Consider the following 25,645-nt stretch of genomic DNA (forward strand, 5'->3'; position numbering starts at 1 on the left):
AATTAAAGAAAACTCACACACATACATCAATACCACTTTGTTTCCACGGGGCTGCCATGGAAACAAAGTGAAATTGTGCATATAAAGTGTTAGGTGCAACCTTTTATTATCTCTGTTTTACAGATGAAGAAACTAAGACTAAAGAGATCTGCCTAAGGCCAAACAATCAGCACATGGCGGGGACCCAGTGCCTGGAACCCAAGTTTGTATGCTCGACACTGGATCTAGGCTGTCTGCCTCCTCACTGTCCTGCCAGCCCAGTGGAGCACTACTGAGTGCCTGTCACCAATCTCTGTTTCTGGAACGCACCTCTCCGTCCTTCCTCCCACGCAGTCAGCTGACCAAAGGCACAGAGCAGGAGAGCGCTGGGGTTGAGAGCGTCGCATCAGATAGCTGCCTTGGAAATCTGGCCCTGGTGCTGGCTAGCTGTGCTATCTTGGGCAGTTTACCTAACTCTGGGCCTCAGACTCTTCGCCTGTGAAATGGGATATTAATACATGCCTCACAGAGTTATGCCAGGATTACAGAGGTAATCTGTGTCATGGCTTAGCAAAGGAAGTGCTGGAGAAATGGTGGTTACGATTAATAAGAATGCAGACTGCAGTATACTTGTTAACGCAGCTTGCTTGAGGACTGTAGTTTTGGGAAAGAACGCTATTGAATGTCTCTAAAAGGGAGTGCTGTGCTACTTTCTACTCTTTACAGATAGTTTGGGATGCCTGCTATTTCCTTTTCATTAGATAATGCAGCCACTAGAAAGCAATGACAGGTGGTAGCAACAATAGCTCTTCTTCCCTTTCTAGTCAGATACCGTGAGGTGGCGGCAGCCATGTTCACACAGATGCTTTCTAAGAGTGGCAGAGACCTCCTCTGGGGTCCAGATTTCTTAGTTTTTCACTTGTTTTAATGATTACCACAGACTTCTGAGATTTATAGGCTCTATTTCCTCTGCCCTTCAAGTCTTAGATAAATATAAAGACATTAATGTAAAAACTTTCCTCACCTCAGCTGTGACTTATGGGATCTAAAATGTAGGAGAAGGCAGACCTTTCTCTGTTCAACTGGAGGGACATTACATCTGCCACTTCAGTTTCTGCTTCAGTAAAAAACATGATACATGATGGAAAATAATTTATAGATTAAACTGGCTTATACTGGCATGCACCATATATACGCTCATTTATATTTATTAAAATGTTTTATCAGTAACAATGCAAATGCCAAAATAAAGAAATAAGAACACCAGAAATGAAAACCAACTTAACCAAACAAAAAATTACACTGAGATTATTTCACATTACCAAGGGATTTTTTGCTTTCCGTAAAATAATTTCTCTGTGGACATTTGCAGATTTCAGATGAGATTAAACTTATAGGAAAATTAAAAACATTTTTCACAGAGTACAGGGCATTCTGATGTAAAGTGTCAGCTACACTCAATAAAAAAAAAGAGAGTTGGGTTTAATACCATATCGTTAATTACTTACTACCTTGATATAAAAAAAAAATAACTGAGGACCCAAATTTTACTTGCAATCTACATTTTGCTTACATTTGAACTTAATGGTTTGGAACCAGAATGTTAAACGTCAAAAAAGGGAAGGCATTTTAAAGCTTTTGTTTGGAGGAGGACTATTTAGTTAACTCTCTACCCACTTTCAGAATGAAGTTACCTAATGGTTATTTCCACCACTATAGCAATTCTCTTTTAATGCAGTAATTTCATCAAACACTTTAAATATTAAATATCAAACACTTTTAAATTTTGTCATATATACAAAAACATTTTAGGATGGTGATCCTTCTATTGTAATATTTATCAAATATATCTTGCAGCTTTCTTTCAAGGGAACACATGCTTTCTTCCAACCTAAAGTATGCTTAAAAGCAGACTTGTAATGATTTTCTGAGGAAGTATGTGACACATGGTCCAATCACAGCCATATGCATACGTGTGCATGCTATGTTCCACTGCACTTTTGGGAAGTAAATTGCTTCTCACTTCTGCCCTCACTTATTTCACTCGAGCAAAAATATACTGACATTCCAGAGGCTGCATCAAGACAGCAAGTTAAAGGCAGAGAAAAACATGAAAGGTTAAGTCTCGGACAAACTTTCAAGAAGCAGGACATCAGTCCTGATGGGTTGACGAGCACTTGGATTTCATTAAACTTTCGATGCTCATAATTATGCGTGTGATTTACAAGCATGTGAAATCAGAGGCTGCCCCACTGGGGCTTGCCCCGGCACACCCTGCGTCCTCCTCCACATGCTCCTGTAGCTCCCCGGCGCCCGGGCCACTGTCTCTCAAGAGTCCCACCTCAATGGGCTCAGTCACCCGGACAATCAGCAGCTTTCAGCCTTATGTCCTCTCCTCCCCTGGTAAAAGGATTGCTTCGAAAAGCATCTTTTGAAATGAGGATCCAAGTAGATAGAGAGGGACAGGAGTCCAGTCACACTTGTTCCAGTGATAGACAAGTCTTTCGGCCTTGTCTGCTGCACTCTGCAAGCCAAAAGGGCTGCTGTGGGTGTGAGCCCCTCCGTCTTCTGGCCGCTCATGAGAACTGAGTGGCAGAGAAAGCTGTGTGTTAGTTTCCTTGAGGGGCCACCCTGTAGGTAACAGGTGCAGGCTTGTCCTTACTACACACACACAAAGCTAAGGCTGACTTTCAGATCCTTGGTAGTCAGGAGAACTTTGGTAAAATTACACTAGAGTAGCTTTTGGTGTCATTTTTACAAGGGTTTATAGATATAAAAGCAAATTGCATATTTGAGGGACAGGAATGATAATGTTTTGCCAATTAGCTGAATACCAGGGCCCAAAAGGAACAAAAACAGGAAAAATTTAATGGGCAAAGCAATTGTTCAAACAGAATTATTGAGATTTTAAATACTATTTTTCAAAACTTCAAGAATCTTACATGGCACGAAAATTAACTCCTCTCTTCACTCAAAGTGGACAAGTAATATGTATAGGCCAATTAAGTGATAAGAAGTATGGGGCAAATGACAACCAGTATTCAACCATTTGTTCTTAGTGGTCGTTTCAGTAATAGCACTTGGGCATTATCTGGGCAGAGAAAAATGTGTCTCATTCAACATGTAACTGACCCAGGGGTTTGGTTCAGTCTAGATCAGTGGCTCTCAAATTAGCTACATATTGAAATCACTTGGGAAAGCTTTAAAAACATACCCATGCCTCAGTCCCAATCCCAGACAGTGGGGGATTTAATTTGGGCAGTAGCAATTTTGAAAGCTTTCTCAGGCAATTATACTGTGCATCCATTCTTTTATTTTTTAATTTTTTTTTTACATTTATGTATTTTTGAGAGACAGAGAGACACAGAGACAGAGTACAAGTGGGGGAGGGGCAGAGAGAGAAGGAGACACAGAATCTGAAGCAGGCTCCAGGCTCGGAGCTGTCAGCACAGAGCCCAACATGGGGCTTGAACTCACAAACCGTGACATCATGACCCGAGCTAAAGTCAGAGGCTTAACTGACTGAGCCACTCAGGCGCCCCTACTGTGCATCCATTCTTGAGAAGCACAGGTTTGTCATTTCCAAAGACTTCAGATAGATGAAGTTGGTTCTGGCACTTGCCAGAAGATCTGATTCAGAATTCAGACAGAAGCTCAATTTAAAGATTTCACAGTACCAGTATCTCTTACTTTTAAATGTTTATTTTTAAGAGAGAGAGAGAGAGAGAGAGACTGAGACAGAGACTGAGCATTAGCAAGGGAGGGCAGAGAGAGAGGGACGCACAGAATCTGAAGCAGGCTCCAGACTCTGAGCTGTCAGCACAGAGCCCAATGTGGGGCTGGAACCCACGAACCAGGTGATCATGACCTGAGCCGAAGTCAGATGTTTAACCCACTGAGCCACCCAGGTGCCCCTCACACTACCAGTATCTTAAAGAAATTTTTACCTGGGGAAATAGAGAGTATAATTTTTTAAATTTCTCCCTTTGGGATAAAACAACAACAAACAATGCATGTGCACACATATATACATCCACAAATGATGATTTTTAAAGACTGCTCACCAGCTGAACACTTGGGTCATTCTTCAGTGTCAGTATTAGTAGTTAGCTTCTACAGTGCACTATAATCAAAACTCGATCAAATCACTACATACTTTTAAAACATTTTTCTGGGGCACCTGGGTGGCTTAGTTGGTTAAGTGTCTGTCTTCAGCTCAGGTCATGATCTTGTGGTCTGTGAGTTCAAGCCCTGGGTCGAGCTCTGTACTGACAGCTCAAAACCTGGAACCTGCTTCGGGTTCTGTGTCTCCCTCTCTCTCTGCCCCTCCCCCACTGTGCTCTGTCTCTGTCTCTCTCTCTCTCTCAAAAATAAATAAACGTTAAAAAAAAAATTAAAACATTTTTCTGACTCACTCTTTATTTGGCAACGTCACAAACCTCAGTCTTCTAGGATTTGAGTTGTGAATAGAATTGTCTTTTCTCAAATAAAATGATAGTTTAAATTCATACGGCATAGAATTTATTCCATTAATCCAACTCCACAATTTATTTCCTATAGCAAAAAGAAGTCTTTAGCTTGTGTTTTGCAGTTTTGCATCTAACTTTGGTGAGACAGACAATTGTGTGTACTGAAATCTCCTGCAATATAGGCAGCACAATTTGGGTTTTTAAAAATAAGACAACATATTTTTAGCTTCAGACAGGACCGTTTAGGGAAGAGTTGACTAAGTTCCCTAGATGGTTGGCTATGTGGATGGCACTTCTGTGAAGTAGTTTTAAGAATCAGAGCTGGTAAAGGTTTGAGGATATCAACCAAGTCCAACTCCTGGCCACAAAAAGGTCAGTCCATTACCAGGTGATAGAAACCCCTGTCGATTTTTACTTGACCATTAACAGAAAAGGAATTCCAGATTCCCCTCTAGCAAGCCCTAGCTTTTAGAAACTCTTATAATCAGGAATTCTTCTTTATGTTTGATTTAATATACTCAGACTGGTCATCAATTACTGTCATGGAGGGATCTTCATTGTGGTTTGTCTTGTTTTCATTTCAAACATACGAAGGTTGGGGTTAGTATACATTACTAATTTCTGTGAACGGAGTATTGCAATCAATACCTTAGTTAAAACAGCTTTATGTCCTCTCTTAGGATTTTAAAACGGAAAGAACAGAGAAGTGATATACATAATAATTTTTGAGACTTCTATTTGTGTCATCTATACAAAATGATTGTTGACACAGAATACTGTCATGAACACACTAACTATTCATACATCAAGAAGCCTAAAAAAACTACTGTGAAATAGTTTGAAAATGTTTTTACTCCAGAAGTCTCTGAGGGCATATCACAAAAATCAGTGGTGTGACCAATTCATGAATGTGTTGGCATCTGCCCCATCATACCAACGACAGCCTCTCCTAATACTTCCAACTCATGACTCGAGATGGAAGTTTCATGGAGCCTAAGATAAAGGACAGATCACCTACCTGAGGGAACAAGGCTGTGGTATCATTACTCACTACCCAGTACACACTCAAAAATCCATGTGATAGATTCCTATCTTACTGACATCACTAGTGCCAAACTTCAAGGGAATTCAAATATTGCACTTTAAAACATGTCATGTCATATATTCTATAAATGCAGAATAATGGATTTTGAAGTTTATATTTAAGCCCTAAAAGCCCTGGAACTATCATAAGAAAGAAGACACAAGGGCTTCTGCAGAATTTCCAGAGGCCTGCAGAACATAGATAGCACAGAACCATAGCACTGTCATAACCTGGCTTATACAATTTTATTGCATGATAAAATGTCTCAAAGTCAGAGAAGATAAACTTTCATTCATTACACCAACGAATGGGCACAAACTGAAACGGAGGCATTCCGAAGGAACCCTAATTAAGAGGCAGTCATTCTTTAGGTAGTTAAAGTAGAAACAAGAATGTCAGTTCTTTACTTCTTACAACAAAATTGAGCTCATTTCTAACACCTACATTTTACCATTCATTATCTTTTTAATACCAACATTGTTATTCAAATAATACATAAAAGCTGTATGTTATTCTTTTTAAAAAAAATGTTTATTTATTTTTGAGAGAGAGAGGGAGACAGAGGATCTGAAGTGGGTTCTGCACTGGCAGCTCAGAGCCAATACGGGGCTTGAGCTGAGATCATGATCTGAGCCAAAGTTGGACACTTAACCGACAGGTGCCCCTATATGTTATTCGTTCAAATACTTGAAAACATATCCTACAGCCATTGGCAAGATGTGTAATGATCTATGTCCCCATCTCAGTAACGCTCTGTGAATGGACGTTAAGGAAGTCATTCATGAGCAGGTTAAATAATACATACAAGAATGATAAAGCACATTATTTACAATGATAAAAAGGAAACACTTCATAATTAGGAAATGGAATACCCGGAGGAGATAAAAACTAGGTTTTTGAGAAAAGTTTTCAAATTTGGTAATATACTCATGACATATTGTTATGTCAAAAAAAGAAGGTTAAAAAGGTGTATATATGGTTTGATTTCAAATTTATTTTAAAGCTGCTTAGGGAAAAAGCTGCAAGGAAACATATTTTTGTGTGTTTCCACATTTATTAATATGGACCTGTGTTACCTTTGTAGTCAGGATAAGTTCATCTAATTTTAATATAAAAGTTGGAGGTATATCAAAATGTAAGTAGTGATATTCTTTACCTGATGAGATGATAGGTGATGATTTTTAAAATGCAGTCCCAATTTTTTCTTTCATAGAGAGTATAACTTTCACAGTAAGAAAAATACACTGCTAGTGAGTAATGTATTTGCTGCCGTATCTTAATTCTTTGTTCTTTTAGGTACCACTGGCAGTGAATTATCAGAACACATTCCAAAAAGTATTTATTGAAGTCTTATGTGCAAAACACAAATGCTTCATTTTAAGAGACTTTTGATGATCTGCTGTGAAGTCTAATGAAAACTTTTACTGGAAGAAAGTTGAAACTACTGAGCTAAACAGGTTTTCCATATGATCTGTGTGTTGGTGCTGAAGTACTTTTCCTTAAAGGACCAAAAGTACCATAAGGTACTTCTCATATGCAGGATGTCTTAGTGACACTGACAACACACTCTTGAAGCGGGGTGGTGTCAATGATGTGGCAATCCCTATATTCTAATGGAATCATTCTAATGATTTTAAATGGTAGGTAATGAATTGGTGTGAGAAATATACCTATATTTTTCCCCGACTGTTTCTTCTGGTTTTGATGTTCTTACCTTTGAATAGAGCTCAACAAAGCAAGGAGGAGTTTATTTCTCTACGAGTAGAAGAGTATAAATCCTCCTTTGATTTCTTTCCCCAGGTAAGACATGACAAAGATAACCAGTTCTTCCCAAATCATACTGTTAGTTTGTTTCAACCTAACTTAGTCATGAGCTGTTGAATGTGCCTCAGTTTTAAAATGCCACAATTTGCTTTACAGCTTATACTGCCAATATTATAGCATGTCACACTCTTGTAAAACAAACTTGACAATAATTTTATTTATATGCCGCTAGATTATTTAACATGAGAATTCAATCGGAGAAGTGAGAAAGAAGGCAATATGTGCATATGTAATATAAAGACGGCTAATTATAGATTAAAACATTTGACTTACCTGCAAAAACATTGTACAAGGAAGGCACAGTATAAGTAGCATTTTTTTTATGACACAGACTCACAAACAGATGCGGGAAAAGAATGGTTTGCTGTTGCCCAAATAACCAAAAGACCTCTTTGTTTCTACTAGCAAATGCTGATACACAATTCTACGCATTATGCCTGTCAAACAACATTTAAACACATACTATATAAAACCAAGACTTAGTTTAAATGTGTAAATTACATAGGGAAAGCATGTCAAGATATCAATCTCATTGCACTGCTTAATAGTCACCAAATAACATTAGACATTTAATGCCACTGTCCCAATTCAGTTGCCATAATTCTTGTTCCCTTATGTTGTCTCCTTATTTTCTCCTTATTCTTTCTTTTATTACAAATACCTCCGGTGAGAATGATAACACTAAAATAAAATTAACATAGCCAGAGCAAAGATAAATAAAATTTAAAAAGCCAACCTTTATTCCACTTTGAACAAGTTTGTGAATGTCCAAATAAGGCTCCTTGAAAATTTCTCCTTCGGGGGTAAGTATCTTCACGTAACCTTCTTTTTCCAGAATGAAGAGCCGGTGCGAGCCGTCCCCACTGTGCAGGGCACCGACAGGCTGGCGCAGCCCATTCACCACCTCCTGGATACAGAAGCAGTTGTGTTTGTGCTTCCTAAACAAGTTAAAGAAAACCAGTAAGCTTTTCTTGAGGTGAAGGAGGCAAAGGATGCACTTAACATCCTTTTCAAAAGGTACTTCCTCTAGGAATCAATGGTTTTGAGAATCAGGAGGTGCCATTAACCCCAAAAGTCACAACAGGACTCTTTTAAATTGCTTTCAGTGGAACACATAAAACAGCCTTCTACCAGAAAGTCCAAGTGAGAATCAACATAAAAATGCTACATCTTTTAAAATTGCAGAAGCTCATTATCTTATCTTTGAGTGACTATAATTAAAACGAGCTTTACTCACAATAATTAAGCCTTACAGAAAGGCCCTCAGAGAGAAGGTTTTAAGATCTATTTATAAAACTCTGATTTGCTAATGATAATTGTGCTGAATATTTCCATAAGCTAACAATAAGCATAAAGTTCAAGTTTAAAACTGTAACCATGAAATTCACGGGAATCATAGAGAAGCCAAACTCATGATAATAAAAGATTAGTAGTCTAAGCATTAAACGCTTTTAAGGGAACATGATATTAGAGAAGCAAACTATCCAAAAGAAAGAAAAAAGCATCTGGAGGATATAGCTGCTGGAATCAAGCACAGAAACAGTTGATTCACTAATAAAACCGTAAGATTTGTCAGTTGGTATTTTTTGTTTTTTTAAAATTAAAGAGCATTTATCTTTATGAACCTGCTGATCTCTTCCACTTTGTCATATTCTTCCATCTGGTCCAAGTAGTTAGATGCTGGTCCTCTGATTTGTTTTCTTGGAAAATCTGGAAAGCACAACCCACCATCTTTTCTTGCATAGTAAAAGCAAAACTCATCAGCAGTAGTTTGAAGGAAACCTTTAAAGAAATGCAAAAAGACTCATTAGAAATATTTAGTGTCACAGTAAAAACATCCTATATGAAAGATAAAATAGAGTAAGAGATTTTTTAGAAAGTATATGAATATTCTAGGAAAATAATAAAAAGAATGAAAACTAATTTTTTTTTTGCTTGGGATTTCTATTTTTTTCAAAAAAAATTTAAGAATTTCAATTAAAATGGAGTAATATTGCATTGGCTATTTTAAAAGACTCATCTGAAATACACATAATACAAATCCAGCATTAATCTTGTTATTGTTATTGACTGTTTGCAAGATTCTATGGTATGTATGTTGTACGTTTATCTGATCACTATTCAGCATTTTCCCCCAGGGCAAAAATAACTTATTAAGAAGAACAAATTAGAATGAAAGAAGAGATAGGCTATTAGGTGCTGATTTTGGTCATTTTACAAATTTTTTTTTGTACTGTCGCTCACATATGATTAAATAATAAATCTAATGAATATCACAAGGTCATTAGATGCTATAAGTGACTGGCTGACAGTAATTGTGCTAAGAACAGAGTCTCCATTTTCAAATATGTAGGTGCCTTTTTCCTACACCTCACTTTATATAAAATAATGATTATTTTGTAAAACAAAACTATACTTAATATATCCCTTCAATCTTCTCAATCAGAAAGCTGGTATACCACCCCTCACTGAAAAAAACAAACAAACAAACAAACAAACAAGGATAACAAGCCAAAACAAAAATGCAAAATAGACTTACTTAAGGAAGTCTGAAAGAAAGCTGTTTTCTCTTTTCTTACATATTAAGAATTTTTTATCAAATAAAAACAGCTATACTTGACTAAAAAAAGAAGAGGACTTGATGACAAAAAAGAATTTTGACATTACTCTCACAATTTGAGTCATCAAGTATTGGCTTTTTTTGTGGTGGAGGGCATACTAATAAGATTCACTTCCATATCCTGATGATTTCTGCTCTCAGAATATGATATGGCTACCAGAATCAACCTCATATGATGTCCTAACTTCTTGCTTCTGGTGTCATATCTTTATGCATAATGTTTTGATTTTTTACCTAACAAATTAGATTACTGTATACCTATCAGCTTTGTGATAAAGGCACCTTATAACTTAGCTGATATTTAGAAGTGGTTAATGGGTCCAGGTTTGTAAGGATTTCTAAAAACAAGAATTGGGGACCAATTCTTAACCAAGTGAGACTTACCAATGAAACATGAAAGACTAAAAGTTTATTTTCTATGCCCTTGACCTAGGTCCTCTCAAACCTAAAACTAATCTTATAATTCTGAGGATCTTGGTGTACGTTTTCACCTAACTTTTGAGTAAAATGTATCACCTCTAAATTTCTGAGACAGACTCTTCAAGGCCAATATCTGACTAGGCTACTAAGAAGCATCTTATCCTTGGAAACCAGGCAAGTGAGAGCAGATGTCCTTGGGAGTTGTGTGTGTATATGTGTGTGTGTGTGCGTGTGTGTGTGTGTATGGGGGTATGGGGGGTGAGACTGAAAGTAGGCATAGTAGCTGGGAGGGGTGCTCCACACGAGGGGCAAGGCAGCTGCAAGGAGGTTATCTTTCTTTGAAAAAATTCAGGGATTAGAAATTGGGGAGAGGAATGAAGGCTGCACAGCATTTACTCTTCTTCAGCAAGTAACTGTTTACAAAAGATAACTTTCTCCTCCATTCTTTTCTGGCTAAGAATATACATGAAAACTGCCCAGTAGTATTGAACGATCATATCTGAGGTGAAAAGAAGAGAAGGAGAATGGAGTTGTTAAATCAAACCTTTTGCAGTTTTGGGCTAGATCGTTTTTTGGATACACACACACACACACATACCTACACACACACACACACACACACACACACACACACATACATACACACATACACACAGATACATACACACACAAACACACACACACACACACACAGCTCCCATCAGGCAGCAAGATCTCCATGCCAATATTATGCACACAGGAATACTGTCATATTATGTATATACTTATAACTGAATGTGAAAATGACAAAATTTGTTTCAACATGATGGTTGCCTGCAGGATCACCAAAAAAAAAAAAAAAAAAAAATTCAAAGTGTAACTGAGAAGAAATTTCAAATTTGCTTTAAAAAAAAAACCTGTATTCCAGCATCATAGTCTGCAAACCAATACCATCTTAAGGAGAAATTAAACAATGCTGATGGCTGATTCCATTTTACAAGGAGTTATTAGCTGGGGACAAACATGCGGAAGTGAGAAATCGTTTTCAAATAGAACATCTAAAGATTAATTAAGTACACATTCATAAACTCTATGGCTCCAGAGGTACTATGTTCTCTTACCAAATCAAAAGGAGAACAAAAACAAAACTGGGATTAACAATGAATTATTCCTAGCTTTTTATAGAATCTCAGTATACTGAACAAGTGTGAAGGAGGGAGTCAACTCAAAAGACTTTTACATAAAGATATGGGTATTTTCTCATAATTACACACATCTAACATTTTCATTAATACTTTACAATGATCTGATTTTGTGGACAGTGATGAATAAGATATATTTTGCTGTGAAGAGCTAAAAGGGACGTGGCTTCAGGACACTGGGCTTACATTTACTGCCAGGGAAGATAGAATTTACCAAATAGTACCCTTTTATTTGGAACAATACCCTGAAGAGCATTTTACTGAAGGTGGGTGTTTAGTTCAGCCTGTATCATCACAGTATCATCAAGTCTACTAATGATGGAAGTACACAGATTATTCCAGCAGCTGTATTTTTTTTAAACTCCTGATAATTTATCAAATGTCCTGTAGCGGGATGAATCCAGTCCTACTATACCACAAAGCACCCCATAACATGCTCATGTAAACAAATATTCCCTGTGGATATTCTAAGCTCTAGCTTTTCTCTCAGAATGTATGCCAGAGAAAAGTTACTTTTCCTCCTTATATATGCTGTTCATCAAATAAAGAAAGAAACGAAACAAAACCCATTGTTAGTAAGGCCTGCACTTGCCAGCATTTTCTAATAGAGGTAGTGGATTTTGATGTATCCATCCATTCCGTCTGGCTTGCTCTCGTGGGGAAGACACATGTGTAAGATATCTCCCTGGGGTCAGGAGTGGCTATGGACTAGAGAGACTCAGTGGAATCAAACCCTTGACCTTGGCCTCATTAGCAACAGGATTAAACCAATCGAACTAATTGTATACTGACATTTCACACTAAATCACCTACAGCTGAAGAGATGACAATCTGAGAGTGATAAAAAGTGTATCATGATACTCGTGATAACAACTGTAAAGGAAGAAGCAAGGCCCATGTCTGTCCTTTTGTACACTTCCCACAGAGTGCACTATGCCATCACTGAGTGAACAGGAAAGCATCTACTCTGCTCATCACAGTGCAGCAGGAGAAAAGACCTGTGATGCTGAGCAAGAAGCTCCTGTGTGCGGGTTTTTTTTTTTCCAAATGCAATTTTGTTATTTTTAGAAGTTTTAAGAATTTACTTCCCTAAGTCAACTCACAACTGGTGAATATTATGATTAATAAAACACTAGTATATCCTCACTATATTAATTTTTAACTTTTCTCGTTTTCTTGAAAATAGGCACACCATGAATGTTTCTGAATTAAAGTTTCTAAAGAGTTTCTTTCAGATGTACCTGTATTCCCAAGTGACTGGTGGTGCTTTCTGAAAGTCATGAACGTGAAGCAAAGGGGTAGATCATTTATGTATTTATTTCTTTACGTTCTGGGCAATGGAGGGAAATGAAGACATCTCAGAAATTATTTTTCCTCTCTCTCAACCCCTTTGAGCATTTGCCTTAGCGTTGCATTTTTAAGTTTCTGATTTGCAGAAAGATGAGGCTGTTCATTAGAATAGTCAAATATATCGACTTCTTACAAGAAAGAATCACAAAGTAGCTGTTTTTTGCAACTTTGAACTCCAGAGAAAAGTTACACCATGTCATTAAATAAACTTGAGAAGGTGAAAATATTAAAAATTTGCTTTGAGAGCAATTTCTGAAAGATAATTGTTCTAGAATTGTAAAGAGCCTTCTGTGTTGGGGCAAGGGCTGAGGGGAGCATTACCATCTTCTCTATCTATCATACTTCAGAAAATGGTCAACTGTGTGCCAAGGATCAGTCTGGCTAACAAATTGATTAACATAAATTAACACAAAGAATGTGTTATTACAACTCACTTTTGCGACAAGTATTCAGGATGATTATTAGCATTTGACGGAGGCAGGAGAAGCCCCCCCTGCTTGTTGCTAAAGCCTGTAGCCTGTCCCTGGGAAGCACCCTTGCTGCTCTCTCTACCACTGGAGTAGAGCTTTCATCTGGTTATCTTTCAAGGCAGCCTGGGTGGCCACCAAAAGCACTTGACATCTTGATGCACTTCAGCAGTTTTACATATATACAAACTTTGTAGAAAAATAAATTTGTCATTCGTCACCACATATGTTGATCTGGGGAGCGAGGTGCTTGCAGTTCTGGCTCCTGAGCTGTTTGCTACACTCTTTCTTCTGCTGGATATTGCTTTTTGTTGTTTGTTTTGGAAGCTAAAATAACTTCACATAGATGGAGACTTTCTGGGTGAGTCTTTAAATGCAGCATAGTTGTATTTATCTCCAGTAGATAAAGGTAGAGGAAAATGGGAAGTGTCGGTGTTCTTTTCAACTTACATTGGTGAAGGCAAACCTTCAAGACTTGAAATTTGCAGCAAACCTTTATGGTACCTAATCTGTTATCACTTCTCGGCAGGCCTTCTATGCAACTGTGACCTATTCTACTTTGCTTTTGGGGAACGTGATAAAGAGGAAGAAACAGCTGGTTTAGGAAAAGCCTTACAAACATGGTTGTGGTTTATAAAGACAATAATAATATTTTCACATGAATGGGTTTAGATACATGTTATGGTACACCAAAGGAAGCAAGCAATCCTAGTCAAAATGTTTTCTTAGGTTATTGCAAGAGCTCTATAAAAAAAAAATCCACACTTTTCTGGGTCAGAGAAAAATGTAAAATATGCATAGCAGTTAAAAAGTTCTCCAAGGGCATCCTACAGTTCTTAAAGCTTGTCTTTTCCTTCAATGCCATTTAGTTTTATAAACTGTTAGCTTCAGTAGATTTGTTTGTGTGTAACTTTGCTTAACTAAACAGAATCTGTGTCGTTAAATTCTTTTGTATCTCTATGTTGATTCTTCCAACTAAAGCAGTAACAACCAAAGTTTATAAACTTTTGATGGTAAAATTAATCCATGTCCAAGAATCTATATGTTTATTAGGGTCCAAAATATGGTAGTGAGCAGGTATATTCGTGACACTGTCAACCTAAGAACTTCTTAATCTATTCTATCACTTCCTCACTGCACAACTTTGGTTAAGGCATTTAACTTCTCCTCAGGCTCAGTTATCGTCATCTGTCAAATGGGGATGACTCCACTTTTCCTACCTGCAGCATAGAGTTTTTGAAGAGCAAATTAGTCATTACATGTAAAGGTGCTTTGTAAGGTGTTACTTTTCTTGGATTTCTAGTGATACTTTAATTAAGGGAATACTACCTTAAAAGTCCATGGACAATCTGCACTTGCATATCAGCTATGTAGAAGAGGAGGCTGTCTTGATATGGATGCTAATGGATGAAGAAGACACCAACAAGAAACTTGTACTGATAATCCAATGTGTGTAGATTACCAACTGTAGTGTTGATTTAACAAGAACTGTAAAACATCCCATCAAAACCAACATACTGTGTGTAGACTGAAATGATAGTAATCCTTTTAGCAGCAATGAAAGGTTACAACTTTGTAAAGGTTAATTGTGAGGCAAAAGTAGGTATTTTGGAAGGTGAAATAAATTTTACACTCTCAGAAGCAAACATTTAAGATCAGATATCTTGTGAGGATATGCTGCAGTAGTTTATTTAATTTATCAATTTTTTTTTTTACCTGGAATATGGCCTCGGCAAGTATAAAAGAATTCTTTGCAATAGTCTTTGCAGAGCAGGGGAAGTACAAGGTCTCTTTCCAAGGCTTCTCTTTCAGGTGAGTTGAACAGGCTCTGAGAATGTGGAGAGCAAAGTGCACACTTGATTTCCTCCAGTAACTTCCCACATTCTGTGTTGTTGGTAACAGAAAATATCTGAAAGCCATAAATCAGAAACAAACTTCCTTTTATTCATGTGAAGCTAGGTCTAGTTATGTTTTTTGTAATCATATAAGTAGAATAGTATAACTTAGCCAGTGCAGTTGTCTGAAAAGAATTATCATATCAGAAACACGGGATGCTTTTAATAAGGCTAGAAGTACAGTCTCTTGGGCTGGGCTGGGGGAGCGGAGGGTAAGGATGCACAAAAGTCCTTCTTACTCTTGCAGATCAAAGCTTGTTTATCTTTTGGGTATGAAAAATTAAATGACACCTATATTGAGACCCTTTAACCCTTTACCATGTTACTCTGCATCAGAGTGCATAGCGATATTTGCATAGTGCATAGTGATATTTGACTTTAAAATTCTAAATACCTTTATCCAACTGTATGTAAAGTAGAATTTTTTAAGATGTGATCATTTCTGTCTTAGGTAAAAATGTATTTCACTCTTGAAATTCGTGATAGGATATTCTCAAAGATACTACTTTAATTACATTTTTCTAGTTTCAGTTCATTTTCAATCTACAGGTTGCATCGGGAAAGTTTCCTAAAGTGGGGGGAATATTGCCTTTTCATGTTGTAGAAAACTAATATCTGAAGCTGAAACTGGATTCAGACCAATTTTTATTATTCATTTTATCTTAGCCAGGAAAAACTTTCTAACCAGCTCCTCAGGTATGTTATATGTGTGAATAAACACAGGAGTTTAATAAAAGTGCTTTTGTATAGGATTGAGCGAGTTTTAATAAAAAAAAAAAAAGAATACTTTTATCTTTATTTATACAGTATTATGTCTTTTTTTTTCAATAAGACCAATTTGGGAGTTACTGATTCACTGAGGTTAGTAATTTGTAGATAAAATAGGTCTTGGTGTCCAGTACTAACTTTAAAAAACTGACTTCAGGAGCTCCTCTAATAAATATAGAAGACAATACCAGCACAATATTTGAAACGTAAAATGTAGTGCTGTCTAAATCATTCATTGATTTTTCATAATAAAAAACACAATAATGGGAATGAATTTTATACCTTTTCTCAGTTTATATAACTAAATTTATACTTAACTATTTAGAACTAGGAACTGAAAATAACATTTGAAACTCTAAATCATTGTTCAAAGCAAATACTTCATTCGTGAGTTGAGGTTCTAATTTGAGTAAATGGCATGGCTTCTATTTTTTAGGATAAAGATATTCTAGGTGATAACAAAATTTGGACCTGAAAGAACAAAGCAGCTAAAAAAAAAAAATCGCTGAATACAAGCATGCTGAAATTTTAGCATGCAGTAATTAAAAGCTCTATAGAAGTTACCATATATATATATATATATGTACCTATATATAGATATAGATATAGATACACACACACTCTGTGTTGTCACTACCTATAACATTCAGAAGAGTTATTATTAATCACAGTTATATTTACATGTTGACTTTTATCAATTTATTTAAATGACAATTGCTTAAATGGTTAAATTTTCTAAAAGGAAACATATGCCAGACACTTAGAATTTGCATTCCAAGAATGTTTTAAATGTCTTTTATTGTCCATACTCTGGCAGACCTCACCAGATCTATTCAATATTAATACTGTTCAACTTTGTTCTGTTTGTTTATCGTACAGCAGTCCCCTAAGAACAAAACAACTGCAGGATGCTGAAGCCACCTTTTTCGCTGGCTGGAAAACTGGAATGTAATTACCTTTAGTTTTATGGAGAATATGCATACTTCCATTTTTTATAGCTGAAACAAACTGATCCCCATGTACTCTCCCAGCTGCTATCCAGGAAGAGCCTGATTTTAGTGCCTAAAGAATTTTGTCTTTTACAATTTTTGGAATGTGTCCTGGCCACAAGATCTCTCATCAAAAGTTTCAGAAATAGGATTCAATAAATTATCTGAAATCGAGTATAATATTATTCTTTGTAAAGTTTCACGCTGTTCCGGCCCAGCAGGATGGTAACATTTTGCTCTGTGTGAGGTCTGCAGTGTAAATACCTATTTGAAGATAGATAGAGCCATCATTCTGGCTTTGGTTTCAATGAACCAATAGTCTTACTGAAGTCAATTAAACTGACTCAGCCCAAGCTGCAACACTGTTTTAGACAGATGAGTACTGGTGTGTGTAGGGTATTTTTTTCTTCTTTTTTGCCTATGTGCTTGTGTCTATATAGGTCCTTAACTTTATGCCTGACAATGTCATCCATCTGAAGAAGAAATTTAAGCTAATTTCCTGTTTCGATTTTTAAAAGCCATATATGAAACCATCAAATTATAGTGGTTTAAACTAAATATACTTTGAAAGTCATGTAAAACTTCGAGACATTATTACAGCATGCCTAGTAATGACCGTGGCTGTTGCTGACTAATTGATAACATCTGGAAGGTCATCCTTTAATCTTTGGCCACAAGAAAGTAAAATCCACGGAAGAAAGGTAAGATGAACACCATAGTACACAGTGAAGTGTGGCCCAGAACTATAGCTTACCAACAAATAGTAAAATGGGTGACAGAGACCTTCTGTATTTCTCTTTATTTATCAAGTAACTAAACAAAGAGGATAAAAAGGCACCCACGTGGTTTTGATGAGCAGACAACAGGAGAAAATACATGACAGCATATTAAGATGTCGCCTTAAGATCAGTGGGTACACAAAAAGTTATTTCTAAAAATCATATGCCTACAAGGCTGTTCAGCTGTTGGGTGGAACACATGCGTCTCGGCACTATAGTGCTGGATTATGTCATTAAAGAGTTCAGTTTCAATTTTAGGCTAATATGTAAATAGATCATTGTACTCAGGCAGCTGTTAAAGGGACCCCAGGATGAGTTATTTGTTTAGTTGGATGTGTTCAACAATAGCCTTTGTCCCTGAAAGAGCCAGAGCAAACAAATGATTGTAAAAGGGCACACTTGAAAACAATTACTTTTCACCCATTCCTTGACAGCTTTGGCTGTGAAACCACCCAAGGTAGAGAGAGCTTCTATGCCTCTGTGGCTACAAGTTTTAGAAATGGGGGTATTTCAGTTGGCTGCGGATTCAATTTGGCTAATGGGAATGAGGTCCTTGTAGCATGTTGTATTTAGGAACTGCAAAAATATTGCCAAGACAATAGAACTTCCTAAATTTTGGCAGTATTTGTTTATAATGGCAGTTAACAATCTTGTTACGATACACAAAATTATTAAAATGTACAAAAAATTAAAACATAAAAGCATAATACCATTATGAAGAATTGAACTCAATGCCAGTTCATTACATTAAAGAAAACGTGTTAGTTTGGAGTCTGGATTTAACTGCACAGCTGAGCATGCTCAAATATTCCTACCATTTTGCTACTGTCTATGAAGTTTCTTCCTATAGGAGAAAGATGTGCCTGTAGTTTCTTGAAAAGTTGCAGAAATCTTTCTGGAGATTTTTTTTTTCCATAAGCAAAAACGGGCCCTTTCAAACAGCCATCATCTCTCCTGTACACACGTTATGAAATAAGACCCTAACATATATTATAAGCCAGGAAGGCTTAGGGGAAAACAAGGAAACACTGAAGTTTATTATAAAATAACATGTTTTAAAAACTATTAAAACTTGAGAGCTAACATAGGTCAAGAATGCACATGCATAGCTATATCACTTCTCTGTTTTGAACAATTTGAGTATTGTTGGTTTATAAAGCACTTGTAATGAAACTAGCAAAGTCTGGTGTACCGAATTTAATTCAGACACATTTTCCAAATGAGTAGGGGTTTGTTGGAGATTGGAAGCACGTAAAACGGAAAGGAATGTGGATAGCTAACGTGGCAGATTTCTTCCTAAAGAATGATTTCTTAAAAAAAATTTTTTTTATATAACTCCTCTTAAGGGCTATAACTCCCCTCAGTTCCGCCCCCGCCCCTCCAACTCCCCACTCTATTCAGTTAAAGTTTTCATTCCTCATGTTCCTGGTAGAGTTCAGCATTGCAGGGGTCTGGAGATCACTGGTGTAGTCATAGTGTACATTGCACACAAGGAGACTTAATGGCAGATATTTCTAAACCTTTCTCTGAAGCTCCTGGTAAAACCCTGCAGATGATGTGAATGTAGCTTTTCTGATTTAATTCAATTACCACACAGGAGCTTAATGACATTGTTTTGAATAAAATGCTGGAATATCTGTTCCCTGAATCGCAGACTACTGCTGCATATGGTACGAATAAAGAGAGAGTTGCAGCTGAAAACCTGCAGCAAGACGGTTCTCACTCATCTGGGAATAGAGGGAGTTGGACAAATGCTCCCTCAAAAGGCATGAACATTTGGACAGAGCTGGGGACTGAAAGAGAATGATGTTCTCTAGTTTCACCCATTAGTGAACCAACTAACAAACACAATGGTGTTGTTGTTATTCTTTTGCCATAAGCAACAGGACTCTGTGTGTGGGCAGCAGTTTAGTGGGGAGGAGGATAAGTCGACCCCTTTTTGTCCTATTGATTTTTTCCTATTTGCATGACTTGAGCAAATTAAATGATGCAATATGGCTTTTTGTTACAAAACAAAGTGAGAGATACCACCCAGACACATATGTTGATTCGTAGGAGCTGTTTACATGAGAATAGAGTGAAATCTACCGTGAACTGAGCATAAAAATTAGATTCAGCCTGGGTATTTTTTTTTTTTTTTTAATGCCTGGGCCAGCAAGACTGAAGCACAAGTTTTCCAAGAGTCTCTCAGACCTTGACAACTGCAGTGTTGTAACAGAGGAATTCTTAATTAAACCTAAAATGGGGAACGGGAGGGGGAGCGAAGACACCTGATTGTTTATTTCACGTGCAGTGATTGTTAATGACGGGATCCCCCCTTTCCTTTTGCAGTACAGTAGATAGCCCACGTTGCTGCGTCCCGTGACAAGAAAGATGTTGGAAACTCAAAAAAATAAGTTTGCCTTCGCACTCAATCGACGCTATCTCATATTCGTTTAAACTCAAGAACACAAGGGAAGTGTAAATGCCATTAGTCCTAAAACAAGTTTCTAGAGAAGATCTTCCTGGGCAACTAACTGCCATTTGAAAGCCTGAATTTACAATGTTTCAAAACATTACAAACTGGGGCGGAGAACGGTCTCGGTTTTAGGTGACAAATACGCCCCAGCAAAATCTCTGGCCAGCTTTTCGGGTTCTCAACTGGAGTACCAGGAGTTCCTTTTCGCAGCTTAACTATTGTAATGCAAGACAACCCCCTCTGACGGGGCTGGGGATCATAAACCAACCATGCTTCAACATCATTTACGATTCAATCCTCTCCCTCACCGAGCACGTGGAGAAAACTGCACAAATCTTGTTACCCTAGAAAAATAAACCGGAAACCACAGCCACCTTAATTTACAGTTTCACCGCAGCCAATGCCCGATTCGACCCAAAACACACTGTTAATCGCGATTCTTTTAAAATATTTACCCAGCCCAGAATGCGGGTACCACAGGAGCTTCTCTTTTCTGACACAGGCAGTTGTGCACAGCATCCCGACCACGGACTCGTGGGGGCGGGAGAGCTATCTGCGCACCCCAGAAGAACGCACCACCGAATCACGCTAGCACTTCAGACAAAGTTATCAGACAGAACTCTCCAAACAAGTTTTCTCCCTTCTCACGGCCACTAGCAGTCCTGGAGCCCCAGGGAGCCCCCACCTAGCCAGCATGTCACTCTCGCATCTGTGAGGCGGGTGCGTGCTTACCTTGTTATCCAGGCGCCCCAACCCTGGGCTGTCACTCCGCAGACAGCAGGACAGCCGAGGGTAGAAGCCACCGCACAGCATCTCTCCCCCACTCAGCAGCTCCAGCTGGGACATCATCCGCCTATCTCTCCTTTTCAGGCGCTTCGGGGGGTTCCCATTCAGGCACCTTCTCCTCCGCGCTCCGCTCCCTTCGATTCTTTCCCCAAACTTAGCATCTCCTTCAAAGAAGCCCAGAGCCACGGCCAGGAGCAGCAGCTTAAAGGAGAGCATCTTCAGCATCGTCTGCCCCGAGCGGCAGGGGCTCGGCGCGGGAGGCTGGGGGGGGAACGCCACTGCCCACCAGGGGCACTAGGGCGCAGCTCCAGGAGGAGGCTGCGGGGGACACTCGAGAGGCAGAGAGTGGTGCCGGGGGCGGAAATATGTAGAGCGATGCAACTTTGCGAAAAATGAAAGACAAGGCGATGGGTCCAGTGCCTTAGGGGAGTCCGAGGACCGAGACAGGGTTGTGCAGATGACACCGTTTGCAGTTGTGCCAGGGTCAGTTGGGTTAGGGGCTTCCTGCTGCGGCTGGGAAGTGGGAGGAGGAGAAAGAGTTGGAAGAGGAGGAGGAAGAAGAGGAGGAGAAGACGGCCACAGAGGTTCACTTGTCCGTGTAACGGGAGTTGTTTAGGTGAGACAGTAGCAGGAACAGAAAAGGCGGCGGCGGCGGCGGCGGGGCAGACGCAGGCAGGGCCAGCGCTGGGCTCTAGATGATGCTGAGGTCTCCTCTGCCGGCGGCTGCAGCTTCTCACACAGCCTCTCATGTTTCGCTCCCTCTTTTCTTCTTCTTTTTAACTAGCGCGCGGGGAGGTGCTGCCACCGCGCGCCCCTTGACGTCACCGCTCCTTGCGCGCCCCCGCCCGGGCCGAGGTGGGGGTGGAGGGGAGGGGGCGGCCCCGGCGCGAGCGCGTCCCCCGGGCCCGACGGCCTCGCGGCTGCGGCGGGGAGGGGCCACAGGCCGCGGCGGCGGACGGAGGGGGAGGGCCTGGCGGAGCCCTCGGAGCCAGCCTCGAAGGCGCGGGACGGAGCGCGCCCGCCTCGCCAGGGCGCCCGGCTGGGGGCGTCACTGGCCCCGGCCCGCGGGGGCGCGGAGATGGCCCGCTGGTTCCCCTCTCTTCCGCAGAGCCCCTCCGCACTACCCCTGGCTAAAGGCGGCCCGGCCGAGGCTCCGAGAGCAAGTGAGTAAAAAAGGGGCGCCTTCTAGCCCCCCCCCCCCAAACTAGGCCGGGGAGTGGGGGCGGAATGAACTGAGTGGGCTGGAGTTGGCGGGAGGGAGCTTTTCGTCCCTTTCCCTCTCCTGGCCTCACGGCCTCCCCCTGCTCGCCGGTGACTTGCAACGCGAAGCTCAAGTCGATAAAGATCTTCCTTGGGGTCTGATTTAGAGGCCGGGGTACAACCCAGATCCTGCGAGCCGCCGAGTAGGTTAAGGCGGTCCGAAGACTGTTCGAGAAGAAGAATCCATCCTTGCTTAAGGTGCCGCGCCCTGCTGAGGTGACACAAGCGCGTCTGCATGCATGCGGTGGGGTGTCGGGGCCCCCAGTCCTGCGGGCAGGGCCCGGACGCCCCTTCCGAGTCCGACCTGTGCCCTGGAACCCAGGTGGACCCCGCCCGCACCTTCCCGGAACGCCGGAGCGCACCCCCCCCGCAGGTGGAGGACAGAGGAAGTTGGCCACAGAATCAGCGTTCATTTTAAATGAAAAAAAAAAAAAAAAAAAAAATCCTGGGGAGATTTCCCGGGTGGTGTAAATACAGAGGCTACCGAAGCATTAGTTCTGGAGGAAGAATTCGTAGCAGGTTTGCGGGAGTCCCGAAGCGGGATGCCCTATGAACCCGATGTACCTAGATAATAACCTTTCCCCCAGCTAGTCGAAGTCTGTGTACAAGTGTTTCGAAAAAGATCTGTACCTTATCAAGAGTGGTGACCTGACGCTTACGCGATGCCCGCAATTTGGCGTGAGGGTGAGCCGATGCAGGGTTGCACACAAAATGTGCCTTGTGCCCATTGGAGTAAGAGGGAGGCAGATTTTCTGGTAGATGGGATTTTGAAGAAGAGATAAAGCAGTTTTCCCATTTGGGCAATGGAAGAATGTTCCCCATATTTGGATTTGCTTCACTTCTAGTACATAAGCTTCGCCAAACTAACGTGAAAGTCGACGATGGCGGAAGTGGACAGGGGATTAAGCTAATTGCTGTTAAAGTGACCTCAGTGGCCAGATAGGGCTTCTGCCCCTTTCAGTTTCTGGACCTGGATTTACTAGTGGAGGTAGGTTTTTCTCCCCGGAGAGGTGACCGCTTCAAATACCTGAAAAAAATCTGCTGCGATATTTGGTCCGGTACTGAGCTCAGTGTGGGTCTGGGATGGTATCCTTAACATTTCTCCCAGGGCCTGTTGTATGTACATGAGTTCTTTCTATGTGTGATCACAAATGCTACTTCTGATCCCACAGACTGCTTTATCTGACATGCTTCCTACATCAAGGACTTTTAATATAAAATAAATCATAGAACTATAAGGACTTAAGACTTTAAACTCTCATTTAATAAACAGGAGAAAACAGACATTCCATCAAGATTAAATCATCATCTTACAACCTCATCTAACTAGGTAGCTTAAAAAAACAGGATTTAGGGACCCAATCTAGGTTGGTTTCCACTATCCAATCCTTTACTCCCAAATAACCAGTTTTATGTTCTATTTCCAAAACAAAACAAAACAAAAACCTTTTAAAATTATATTTCAGTGGCTTGAGCTCCGACTCCAAGTGATGAATTCATCTTAGTAGTTTTGGAACAGGCCTTCCTTATGGTTTGTACTTCAAGACTAAGGACACTTAAAAGGTAAATTAATTTTGGTAAAAAAAAATGATGTGGCTGTTATAATCTGTGACCCTATGTTTTAAGAAATAGTTTATAAAAGATTACTGAAATGAGACACACATTTTCTTTCTTGTTACATGGGAGCTAGAATTGATCCCATGTATTGTTAGTCATGACGAGTCAATAAATCGGGTCACTGATTATATAACTCAGCTTATTTATTCTCAGTGTCACTGGTATAGTCACTAAGCAGTTTTATACAAGTAAAGTCACTTCTGATACTTTTTTTTTTCTTCCGCAGAGGGAAGTTGCATAGTTCACCTGTAGCCAACTTGACAGCATAATTTTTAGGAGTCAAGAATCGACATTGGGTTATTTCTTAAGATTGAGCCTTGAAAGTCCACTTGGATGTGACGCAGCTCTGTGCACACTTGCACATGAAAATGATCTTCCATCAAGGAGCTCTCCCTCTTCAGCTAAATCAACAGCAGTCGTTCGAAGAAGAAGGGACCCCCTATCTGACCAAACTCAGCCAGACTAATCAAATAAGTCTTTGTGAGCAAGGAGTAAAGCTGCACTAGGGTGGCCCTATCACACCTTTCTTGAGCAGCTCTCTCTAAGATTGCCATCTACATGCAGGTCATACCCTGTACGAAGGATGGATGGAAGATTCTTGTGAACAGATTAGGTTTATTGTAAAAGATGAAATATTTGACCAAAATTGAAGTTAATTTCATGGATAAAGTTCAAAATATTACTGTGGATATGAATTATGTTTGTATGTATTTATATATGTATGTATATATAGTTATGTGGTTACATGGTTCTATGTATCAGAAATTAGCACAACTTAAACTTAGTAAATGTTGAAAATAAAACTATTTTGGATATTGGAATCAGTTTTACGTATGGATTTCTAGCCTTTGCAGAAACATATGCACTATTACATTTCAACAAGTATATACTGAGTACCAGCCACTGGGCTGTGCAATATACGTGCAGTAATGACCCTGTTTCTAAGTAGTTTATTATCTAGCAAGGAGGATAAATGATAAGGTCATAAATTAACCCACAATTATAAATTGTGGTAAGGGGTGTGAGAGACATGCTATGATGGAGAATAACAAGGCACACTTAGTTCAGACTGAGTCACTGAAAAGTCTCTCTGTGAAAATGACATTTCAGTTGAGACCTGTGAGGTGAGTTGGAAAGAGTTTATTTAAAGTTTAGAAACTACCATTTAAAGTTTAAAAACATTTGAAGTTTAGAAACATGTGAATTCAGAATAGAATAGGAGACATTTAAGCAGAGGTACAGAATGAAGAGGTAACTAAGAAAGGAGAGAGGTTAAATTTATAGTGTAGTTTATAAACTCTAGGAAACTAATGAAGTTATATTCATGTATGTGTCATTTCCTTTTGCAGGTACCTAATCCTCATTTGTCTTTGTCTCTTTCTTTAAATCCTGGATTTTTACTCAACATCGAGGGATTATTGTAGTTTGAATGACCCTTCAGCCTGTTGCATCTTATCTAACCAGCACTTACGTGTTATGTTTTCTTTGTTTTCATTTGTGCATTGGTGATAACTGTTGAGATTTTTTTTCTTCATGGGAGTTAAATATCCATGAGACTTTGAGCTCTATGAGGGTAGGAATTGCATTTCCTTCTTGTTGGGCCATCCCAGGGAGGAGTCTCATCGTACAGTGTCATGCATTTCATACTCTTTAATCATCCTACTCATACAATGTCATACACCTGTCTCATACAGTGGCC

At 39.4% G+C, this 25,645-nt stretch overlaps 2 protein-coding genes across 6 annotated transcripts in view; one reads left to right on the top strand and one right to left on the bottom strand.

Moving 5' to 3' along the window:
* Nucleotides 1-21,841, bottom strand: part of HHIP (hedgehog interacting protein) — a 96,003-nt gene extending 74,162 nt beyond the window's left edge. For 2 of the 3 annotated variants that reach the window (XM_053216912.1, XM_053216911.1), the window contains exons 1-4: nucleotides 21,016-21,841; nucleotides 15,111-15,303; nucleotides 8,982-9,138; nucleotides 8,093-8,294 (exon numbers count right to left, since the gene is read on the bottom strand). In XM_053216912.1, the coding sequence (XP_053072887.1) occupies nucleotides 8,093-8,294; nucleotides 8,982-9,138; nucleotides 15,111-15,303; nucleotides 21,016-21,294 (831 nt within the window). In that variant the 5' untranslated portion in view covers nucleotides 21,295-21,841. The remainder of the gene's footprint in view (nucleotides 1-8,092; nucleotides 8,295-8,981; nucleotides 9,139-15,110; nucleotides 15,304-21,015) is intronic. The other variant, XM_015081669.3, reaches the window with a different exon arrangement.
* On the top strand, nucleotides 20,893-24,767 carry LOC113601493 (CLK4-associating serine/arginine rich protein-like). Of its 3 annotated transcripts, XR_008296100.1 has the most exons (4): nucleotides 20,893-22,232; nucleotides 22,437-23,317; nucleotides 23,796-23,892; nucleotides 24,173-24,767. XR_008296100.1 is itself a non-coding variant. In XM_027066806.2 (2 exons), the coding sequence occupies exons 1-2, from the start codon at nucleotides 21,765-21,767 to the stop codon at nucleotides 24,185-24,187; spliced, it is 483 nt and encodes a 160-aa protein (XP_026922607.1). In that variant the 5' UTR covers nucleotides 20,900-21,764; the 3' UTR covers nucleotides 24,188-24,767. The 3 variants fall into 3 exon arrangements, 1 of the variants encoding a protein (XP_026922607.1); XR_003422813.2 differs by lacking the exon at nucleotides 22,437-23,317 and having other exon boundaries at nucleotides 20,914-22,232; XM_027066806.2 differs by lacking the exons at nucleotides 22,437-23,317; nucleotides 23,796-23,892 and having other exon boundaries at nucleotides 20,900-22,232.
* Nucleotides 24,768-25,645: the final 878 nt, after the last annotated feature.

Source organism: Acinonyx jubatus, chromosome B1 (genome assembly GCF_027475565.1).
Source record: "Acinonyx jubatus isolate Ajub_Pintada_27869175 chromosome B1, VMU_Ajub_asm_v1.0, whole genome shotgun sequence".
NCBI classification, from domain to species: domain Eukaryota; kingdom Metazoa; phylum Chordata; class Mammalia; order Carnivora; family Felidae; genus Acinonyx; species Acinonyx jubatus.

Excerpts from the sequence above, each read along its gene's own strand:
- LOC113601493 (XM_027066806.2), top strand. The coding sequence starts at position 21,765 with ATGATGCTGAGGTCTCCTCTGCCGGCGGCTGCAGCTTCTCACACAGCC.